At 36.5% G+C, this 10,966-nt stretch overlaps 1 protein-coding gene across 1 annotated transcript; it reads right to left on the reverse strand.

Annotated features, from left to right (window-relative positions):
* Positions 1-1,383: 1,383 nt before the first annotated feature.
* UQCRB (ubiquinol-cytochrome c reductase binding protein) lies at positions 1,384-10,641 on the reverse strand. Its single transcript, XM_083358425.1, has 4 exons — positions 10,586-10,641; positions 8,331-8,402; positions 6,990-7,156; positions 1,384-5,033 (listed from the first exon to the last, which is right to left on the reverse strand). Exons 1-4 carry the CDS (start codon positions 10,602-10,604, stop codon positions 4,956-4,958), a joined length of 336 nt encoding a protein of 111 aa, XP_083214551.1. The 5' UTR covers positions 10,605-10,641; the 3' UTR covers positions 1,384-4,955.
* Between the last annotated feature and the right edge of the window lie 325 nt (positions 10,642-10,966).

Below are 10,966 nucleotides of genomic sequence, written 5' to 3' on the forward strand. Positions count from 1 at the left end.
GAATTGTTTAAAGCTCTAGCTTCTTTGAGGCAAACTTATTGGCAAAAATTGAAAAAAACCCTCTGAGGTGATTATTTCCTGCTTGATCTTTTAAACCAGGGGTGTCAAACTGCCGGCCTGTGGGCCAGATGCATCATAGCAAAACCGTGCCCACCCCATTGTTGGCAATAGCAAAAAAAGTCGTGATATGTCGTGACATGTCATGTGACATTGCAAGTTTGACACCCGTTTTGAACGATAGGAAGGCTCACTTCTGTTTGGCTGGAATATACATTCCAAAACCCATAATTTATTATCTTGCAGCAAAATTTTTAGACCGCTCAGCCTTAGGTTTTTTTTTTTAAAGTAAAGGTGTCTCCAAGGCTTTTACCCTGCTAGGCATGACTGACTATAGGGGACGGTGTTTACCTCAGTTCCTTAAACCAAAGAGTCAACATTATCTGAGAACGTTTCGAGTCATGTGGCCGGCATGACAATGTGCCACGGCATAAAGCATATGGCAAAATATGGAATGCTGATGCCTTCCCACGTGCTTATGTGCGGTACCTATTCATCTACTTGAATTTGCCTGCTTTCGAACTGCTAGATTGGTAGAAACTGGGACAAGTGATGGGAGCTCACTCTGTCTTGAGGTACTTGGGTTTCGAACTGCCAAGATATAGATCATTGGTGGTCTAAGACTCAGCATCCTAACCACTGAGTCATCGCATCCTATCAGCCTTAGAAACAAAGCCATACATATAACATAGTACAGCGTATGTAGGTGTATGTATGCAAATGGCACAAATATACACACATATATAGCTGCTTTGTGACCAAGTGAGTCTTGATTTATCCAGCTATGTGACTGATAAATCTCTTCCTAGAATGCCACTGCCTCTTCTCCTAGTCTGGACCCTTATTGCCTTTCACATATGAAGGCCCCTTGGCTGTATTTCAGGGGGACATTTATAGTGTCATACGTGATGCCTTCAAGAATAATGCCAGCAGTGGTTGATGTGGTGTTTCTCATGTTCTTCCAAAATGAAATGCATCCCGTGAATCATGATCATCTTTCCCCATAACAATGCAATTGTTCAAATTTACTGTTAGATAGCCCTCATAGATCTTATGTGGGCTAAGCAACATTGGTGATAACATAGCTGTTACAACAGTAAACACTCCCTTAACCTATCTCCAAAGCTTACCCTATCCAAACTTTGACCTTGGCTTTCTTCAACAGGTCAGAATCAATATTGATATTCTATTTCAAAGATATAATTATACATGGCAAACATCTGTATAATATATATATATATTAAACTACTCCAGAACACCCTTAATTATTTGTAACTCTTAATACTCAGACACGACTTGTAAATTTAATTTTCATTGGAGACAATGCATTATTATATACTTTACTTTTTCAACATCATAAATCAGTTAACACTGTAATGAGGATGTGGTTTTAATTTGAAAATTATATTAAGTATCTAAAATAATACCCATGTTTTAACAGTTCCAGATTTTACTGTTTGTCATCTGACGTATTTAAAGGCTAAGCAATAAAAGAAAAATAAATAATTACAAGTGATTAAAGAAAAAAGTTTCTGAAAGGAAAGTATCCCATAATTCATTTTGCATGAGATTTCTTACATCAATATACAACTTAGTTGTAAATTCAACTTGGGTCATAAATTCTGAAGGTGTAGTCATCTTTCAGAATATGTGATGTGGGACTTTCTTTACTTGATCTATATGCTACTTTGACTTCACTGATATGGGCATCTCTGCATTTATCCAATTAGCTGAATATTGGTTATATATGCAGTTTTTCCTATGTTTTTAAAACCCCTACCTCTCAGAACTATTTGGAAATGGTTGAAAATCAACCCGGACCTTTCTACAGACAAGTGCACATTCAAGGGAGTTTACAAAGGTACACAAAACACCACTTTTATGAACCATGGGACATATTAGAGATGACTGGTGCAGACATAGGTTTAAACGTTTCATTCTATTGCTGTCAATTTTCTTGCTTCCACAGCCAAGACTCCAACAAAATGATTCCTAGGAAATAGTGCATGGACACCAGAAATGTGGGGTTTTTTTCCTTTTAGTGTGTAAAAAAAAAACAATTTAGTGTAGGGTAGGCAGAGGCTACGTGGTCTGAATAAGGGTCTAGGCTTGTCCAAGTTGCTTTGGAGATGATACAATCCAAAATGATGAAAGATCAGAAAAAAAAATGTTCTATTCTATTTAGCAAAAGGAAAAGACAAATGCTTGTATTTCCAGAAGCCATGGTGGTACAGTGGTTAGAATGCTGTATTGCAGGCTAACTATGCCCACAGCCAGGAGTTCTATCCTGACAGGCTCAAGGTTAGCTCAGCCTTCCATCCTTCCAAGGTCGGTAAAATTGAGGACCCAGACTGCTGACGCTGTAAACTGCTCAGAGTATTGTAAAGCACTATGAAGCAGTAAATAAGTCTAAGTGCTACTGCTATTTCCGAATGATACTGTTTTACCTCAGGGCCTGGACTTCACTGAATTTGAAGCTCATCCTATTAAGTACAAATTCTATACTGCCACTCTTCAACATCTAATCATTCTAATACATCCTTTAGCATCAAGGCAGAGGAAATACTGATCAAATTTACAGGTAACTTAATTTGGTGGTAGATTTCATATCAAAGAATAGCTTTACCCACTCAGATAGATATATAGACTTTAATAAGAATTCTGGATGGGTTCCAAGTTAGGGAAAGTTCTTAAAAGACAGAAACAAAGTTTGAAAATGTTCCCGATAGCTTATAGAAAAGAACTGAAAACAAAGAATGAAATCTAAGAGATAAATTTTTCCCCCCTTGGCAAAAGAAATGCAAAGATAAAAGAATGGGGGATATCTAGATAATATTAAAATTGTGATTGTTCACAAACTATAAGCAGAGAGCTGACACGGCTGTATAAAAGGGAAGTAGTTCTGGATTGCATTGACAGATTTTAATTACAGGCCATCAGTGTCATCTCTTAGTGATCATGTAGATCAGGGGTGTCAAACTGCCAGCCCACGGGCCGGATGCGTCACGACGAAACCAAGCCCACCCCATTGCTGGCAATGGGGAAAAAGCTCCGATACGTCGCACGGCGTCATGTGACATTGCGAGTTCGACATGCCCGATGTAGATAAACTTTCTCCAGATGATTCAACTCCAGCCTGGCCATTCAAGTCTTCCAGCACCATGGAAACATCATGTAACATACAGATAATATTGTGACGCAAAGGAATTCTGCTATCTTGGGCATTTGAAAAGAAAATTTTAGGTGACTTCTTGCTACCAGGGCATCTGGGCAATTGTGCTTTGAAGGCCAATTGAAATACAAAGGCTGTTGTGTGAAAGATCCTATTTTTGAAGAACTGAGCTGATGTTTTGTTATTTGATTCAATAGAATAAATATGACTTCATATGTACTCTGGTAAGACCACTGCAGGATTTTATCCTGCAATTCCTCTTTAAAGATTGTGCCTGGGCAGAACAATAAAACGACACAAAGTTGATATCCATATTGGCAATATTAAATATTTCAGGATGAGTTTATCTTATATTCATGTTTGGTGAATGACACCTACTAAGGAAATCAGTAACACCTATATTCTATTTCCCACTGACATCACTTACAAATTTTTTCCTCCCTTTTTTGCCAAGAAACTCCTTGAGTAAGTGGTTATAAGGCAATGAGACTTATGCTAAACTAGATGCAACAGAACCAAATAAATCTCTGAAGCAACAATAACTCTGAAACTTCTGGTCAATCATTATTAAATTCCAGTCAATTAATTACTATTAAAGTTGAGTTATACCAATACAACAGATTAACAAGCAAATCCTTTACATAGACAAATAAAATCCAATTTATATAGGCCTAAAACAATACTTCAGTTTTTGTAGCTAAGCAGTATCATATATTTCTTAGGAAATAAAGATTTCATAATCCAGGTAATTCTTGGAAGCATATTACAATACTGTGCCTAATTCCCAGCTTTTAAACAAATTGTTGTGTAGTTCTGAAATTAAAAAACACTTGAGGATATTATCCAGTTAAATGATACGATATAGTTTGCTATATATAATTATAATGTAGGCATTAGAGGAAAAGTAGGGAATGCATTCCTGTTTTTCTTTCATTTAACAAATATTTCCATTCATGTTTAGAATTTACCCCAATGCAAATAACAACTTACTGCCAGCGAGACCAATCCTTTACACACAACTTTCAATTTTAATAACCAAATTTTGAAATTTTTCAATGCCAATATGGATTGAATTTAATGAGATCTTTAGTCAAACTTAACCTATGGTACGTTTAAGTAATTTGTCAAGGCTGAATTTACATTCAACTATTTAGTAAATTCATTAAGTGATTAATTCAGATTATGTGAGGTGATTGGCTTTATTTGAAAGTTGGCAAGAACTACAGATTTCAAAAACATACCAATAGAGCATTCCATCTTTCTGAGAAGATATGATGGGAACTATGTAATCCTGATTTTGCATCACTGACATAACATTCAAGCTTCTATTTCCATTTCTAGGGCAAGATAATATATGATCGTTATTCACAGAAGCATCTCTTTAAAAAAAAAAAAGAGTTGGAATAGCAGAAACAAACAGAAAAGGACAGTTGCTATCTATTTTCCCAACTGCAGGAAACATCTGTATTAAGATAAAAAGAATTACTCAGACAGCTGGAATGAAGATTGCAGATCACGTCAACATGTAATATGGCTGAAAAGGTTTTAACCAATTCTTTGCAGCTTAGGAAACAGGATTCCAAAAAGATTTGGTAAGGTTTATTTGAACCGTATGACCAAGTATTACTAAGCAAAGAATTCTAGCTCAGCATTTGAAGTATTCAAAATCTCTGCCCAAACAAATTACATTCTAAAGAAAATATCTGTTTAAATAAATGATAGAAAATTATTTATCTCTGAATTCTTTTTTTTCACGTCTTTCACGCATGACTTCCACCACATGTGGCCAAAGATAAGGCTTATCCTAAAAAGACAGAAGACATTTTTATTAGTTTTACAAAACACATAAAAACTAATACTACAAGCTAAGAAAGAGCAGAAGCAGTAAAGAAAGAGTAAAAATGCAGAGTAAAATAGAAGCTTTTGATTCTGATTTCCTTTGCAGCACGAGTACATTTACAAAATTGTCAATTACTCTGATTACAAAAAAATCCTCACTTTTTTCTATTATCCAATTTTTTTCTAATCATAAACCACAAGTCATAAGTGCATTTTTTCTGTTTCATGCAAAAAATCCCTAAGGAGTTTCCAGTCAATCATAAATGTTAAGATACTGGTTTTTCTTTATCAAATCATTCCTCTTTGCAAGTGTCAAACCTTTCCACTCTTGTGCTTGCAATAGTTTTGCTGCAGTTGTCATATATGAAAAAATGACCTTTTTCTAGTCACTTGTCCATTAGTTCCAGAAACAAAGTCTAAGTATTTTACCCTTTACAATCTTCTGAATTTATTCTTGAGTAGAATGACTTAATAGAGGATATGCAATAATACATCTATTTGTTTGCAATAGTGGTGAATATCTGTAGCTCGGGTGTTGGATGAGGGTGAAGGTTAGTTCTCTGAGGTTGTGGGTTGGTTTCCAAATGCTTCGTTACCAGGCAACATCTTCGGTGGTGTTTAGTAGAGTTCAAATTAGTACACTAAACGGCGCTGAAGATGTTACCTAGCCTGGCAACGAAGCGTTTTGAAACCAACCACAAACTCTGAGAATGAACCTTCACCTTCACATCTATTTGTCTTTTAGGGTACCACTGAATATATGTATTAACCTTATGGAAGTTATTTCACTAAGCACTTGTCAGCTAGCAAAGGACTCTTCATGGCTCTCTTCTTGTATTGTATTTACTGATACGCAGATCTCTATGCACAGGGCACACTATCTTTCTCTAATCTGAGAGAATACGTATGGAGAGGTGGACTACAATACATTGGTCTCCCATGTCACTTTTTGTTATTCAGCTGGGATTGGGAGAGGGGAAGATCTCACCACTGGATTTTTGGTATAGAGTGACACTATGTGAGGCCTTTTAATCTCCAGCAACTCCAGGATATAAAATAGATCTTGTTCTTCAACTGAGAACAAGATTCCTTAGTCCACAAAATGAAAAGCAAAGTAAACATTTTTTCTTTTATACACAGAGCTTTATATTAGTGTTCTGCAGAATCATTTTTATAAAGCAAAATAGAGCATTAGGACTCTAAAAAGTATAAAGGGAGTACTAAAAGTCATGTATTAAGCATTATGCTGTTAATATCAGTTAATTCTACACCAGGCAAGCTTATTGAAACCGCTCCCGATGATTCTAATGGGAGGAACTCCTCTTCCCCACAACATCTTTTTGGGGTCAAAACATTCTGTGACTGCCTTCACACGTTACACCATAGCTTATCTTAACCTTGATTTACCAATTACTGGCAGAATTTAAAACAGCTAGGTACAACTATAACTTCAGAGAATAAAGAATGTTTTTACTTCAATGTCTTCCCTAAGAGGGATGAAACTTCTTAGAAATGAGCATTAATTAGTAAATAGAATGGAGAGCCCTCATGTACTAGAACAGGGTTTCCCAACCTTGGCAATATTAAGATGTGTGGATTTCATATTCCAGAATTCCCTAGAAAGCATGGGAGATTGTCCATAAAACGTAAAGCTGTTAAGATTGAGAAACACTATACTAGAGTCGGATGCATTGCATTGGATAATTATTTAATTCAGATGTTTTTATTTATACTCTCTCTCATACTCACATTCATTCTACTCAGATTAGCAAAATTTCTTTGGGATGATTTTTTTACCATAAAGTTTTAAATATCTTAAATGATTTAATTTCTACAAGGACACTGATATTCCTGCCCACTTTGAAACAACCTTCCCTTTAAAATGGATTCCTTTTATTAATATGCATGCAAGAATTCATACCTCTTCATATTTTGTCCACTCATCTTTAGGAAGAATGTCATGTGTCAGACTCAATTGGGCTGCTCTCTTGATGCGAAATATTCTCTCATAATATACATCTTCCGGAAGTCTTTTTATTGCTTCTTTCACAACATCACTTTCATATAGTATATCATCACGCCTTAATCCTGCAACAGAAAATATTTCTCATATTAGCTAAAATACCAGTCAATTAGATGAGAAAAATGTATTTAGCACTTAAAGCATACTAAGGTCTTGAAGCTTGCAACTGGTAACTCATTGTACAATTAACTGCTGGATATGACACAAAGAAATAATTTTTTGTAGTTTGTTAAGTGTCTGAACAATGGATCATAGTTGAGTCACTCCAGCATCCCATCTCCAACTCCAGCATAATCAAAAGACCCTTTTAAATATTTTTATGATGGTTGCATGATATCGCCATTCAAAAGTCCCTTATGTTGAGTTTCTGAACCAGTCTTGGAATAACATTAAAACTACCAAAAATACATTAATACTTTAGTAGCTGTTTCTAATGTGCCACGCTTATCTTCTCAATGAGTTGAATAAAAACCAAAGCAACAATTTTGTATATACTTATATGGTAGTCTGTTTACTGAACCTAACAGGGCTTCTTCTGAAAAGACATGTGTAAATCTATACTGTGTATTAATCTTTGATTTAGCAGAAATTATGACAGATGTTAATAGCCCGAATCCACTTCTGCATAGGGAGTTGCAAAGTAGGTAAGCTCATGAAGAAGAGGATACTGTTAGTGCAACAAGGAATAGACAATCAGTAATCTTGCTATTAATGACTTTGGTTATCATGTGTGAGCACATCTTATCCTTTAACTGTAACAGGATTTATTTCTAAATAAACATTTACAGGTAGACAGTTAACCATATTGTTTCTCTTCAGTGATGCCTGTAGCTATAGTTGGCAGTAAAACATTCATATTTGATTGTTTGAAGTCAATAGCTTTACGTTCTAGCAAAATTTATGACATAATGAAATACAGATACAGGTTGATACCCATATAGTTGGAACAATTTGCTGTTTTACATTTACAATCACTGTTTGGCTAAACTGATTAACATGACAATTATAGCTATAGTTGTTCCTTTTTAAAGTCACAAAATACACTAATTCAAAGTAACATACTTTAATTTTTATAATCTATTCTGCAACTAATAAAATAAGCAGCAACTTTCTATATTTTCATGGTTTGCTTGTCAATCCAACTGAAAATATTGTTTCAATTCAATAAAGAACTTACAAACCAGTAACATATTAGCAAATAAAATTTATAACTTAAAAATATTCACAGAAAATGCCCACCGTATTTGTTGAATCCTTGTGCATTGTAATACCATTTGCGAAAACTCTCAAGCAAACGACTGCCAGCTGAAACTAGAAGTATGAATCAATTAACTTAAGATGGTACACATGTTCCATGTGCAGACCCAAACATCATCAAAACTATAAATACAGAAAGTTGCAGTTAGAGGACTGCAGCACCTTCAGTACAGAAAATAAGACTGTCAGCTCAGAAAAATTCAACAGTAAAACAGTGAGTACAATATTTTTGAGAAAGGAGAATCTGCATACATGTGTATTATCTTTGGGTGATGATACACAAGCTCAGATACTATTAATAAATTTTGTTACATCTGTCGACCATTACCTTGAATGAATGCATAGTTTTAACTGTATTTGAAAGAATAAAATTGCTGGTTTCATCAGACAATTGCTAGTTATATTTTGTAGATGAAAATATTTTTTTGCACTTGGTATCATACGACTTCAAATTTATTAGTGATTACATGTGAAGACCAATAAACCAAAGGATTTGAATACATTAAGGATGTACAGAATGATACTTTAAAAGGCTTAAAACAATGCAGCTACAAGAATATGAGAAGTAAATATTCCATTTACTGCAGTATAAACAAAACTAGCAATACCTGTAACTAAATAAAAGTACTGAATATGTATTTTGAGGTATATATAAACTAATTAATTTAGGTTTCTCTTGCGAGACTTTTTATATAATCACCCTTATAACTTAGGTATTATATTTTTATGCCTACACAAAACACTAACCACAATGGCAATATTGCAGAATATTTGTTTTAAAACTGTACAGGATAAAGTTGGAATCAGAAAAGGGAAACACTTTGGGAACCAAAGCAGCATCTTTGTATTCTCAAACTTAAGAAACAGATACAAAACAGTGCTTGAGAAAAAAACAACCCTTTAATTACATACTGATAAAACTGTTATCAACTTCTTCCCCTACTAGGGAAACTCCTGTGGCTGCTAACAGCAATATCAAGTTTAAGAGAAGTGAAGCCAAACTTATACTCCTACCCTGTTCCTCTTCCTCTAGGACTCATGTACAAGTACCTTTTTTTCCCCAACTACTCTCCACTAAGCAGCCATGTAGCCTTTAGAAACCACTAAAAATTTCATAGAAGACAAAACAATATAGATATCTATTCTGACCAGAGTAGAAGACTGAGACTTGAAAGTCAAAAAGGGTAGGGCAGGAATGACAGCCATTAATTGCTGTCCTAAAGTTCTCCTTAAAGAGTTCCCTTTTCACATCCAAGTGTTTCAGGAGAGGAAAGGAAGCCCCGAAGTTATCATTTCATCAAAACTCTTCTTATTGCTTGACAGAAGAACCCTTTGGAGTCAGGGTCTACCTAGGCCAGGGGTAGGCAACCTCGGCTCTTTTATGACTCATGGACTTCAACTCCCAGAATTCCTGAGTCAGCTATGTAGGCAACCTCGGCTCTTTTATGACTCATGGACTTCAACTCCCAGAATTCCTGAGTCAGCTATGTAGGCAACCTCGGCTCTTTTATGACTCATGGACTTCAACTCCCAGAATTCCTGAGTCAGCTATGTAGGCAACCTCGGCTCTTTTATGACTCATGGACTTCAACTCCCAGAATTCCTGAGTCAGCATAGCTGACTCAGGAATTCTGGGAGTTGAAGTCCATGAGTCATAAAAGAGCCGAGGTTGCCTACCCCTGACCTAGGCCCTTGCAGAAAAACCAGCAGCCTACTAGAAGCTGGCAGGACAGAGGAGACACAAACGAATACATTTCTCCATCGTCGGCTAGAAGCGGTTTTACTTACTGCCTCTTGGGTGGCTGGCGAAATCGTCTTCTACTTAGCAAATTTATACAAGCCGCCAATTTCATAAAGTCGATTCTTTACGAGAGGGCACAGGACAAAATAAGCAGTTAAAAATAAATGACTGCTAAAAACAATTAGGAGGACGGGGGAGGGGGCAGGATGTCTGCCCTTTTCCTACAGGCGGCTCTTTACTCTCCTTCCGCAGTTCAAAGCAGAGCTAAATTCAATGGGGTTTTCTTCAAAGGAGCCACGTATAAAAGCGACGCTGTACAGACACAGCTGGGCGGTCGAGAACCCTCCTAAGCCCCTTATAATGTCTACGTCCTCTTACCATCATTACCGGTTAGACCAGGCTTGTGTGGGTCACAAAACGACACAATCTGAAATACGCCGCTTTCCCTCGACGGATAAACTCGCCCGGATTAAATTTTCTCTTTATACTTACGTACCGGGTGCCCTGCCCGCCATCTTCACCTCTGCACAAAACCGCACTGCCTCTTGGGAAGAAGAGCGACGTCTTTAAGCCACGTGCTCACAGGTCGCACTGTCACGTGACTCTGAGGTCTACCGCCTGGTTAGCAGCGGTTCGGCCTCATTCCAACTCGGCTCTGGGACGGTTTCAGCGATGGGTCCTTTTCCTGCTGCGTACAACCGAAGCGTGAAGGGCAAATTCATTTTTTTTTACACAAAATGTGCCTTTTTTTTTTAAACCAATAAAATGTGTTGCAAAAAGAAGCGCCCTTCATTGTTATCCGACACTGGACAGCGAACAAGGCTGCCGACAGTGGGAAATGGGTAGTCAAGATGACTTACGAATTGAGTCTACTAAA

This window comes from Vipera ursinii (genome assembly GCF_947247035.1).
Source record: "Vipera ursinii genome assembly, chromosome: 3".
Taxonomy (NCBI): Eukaryota; Metazoa; Chordata; class Lepidosauria; order Squamata; family Viperidae; genus Vipera; species Vipera ursinii.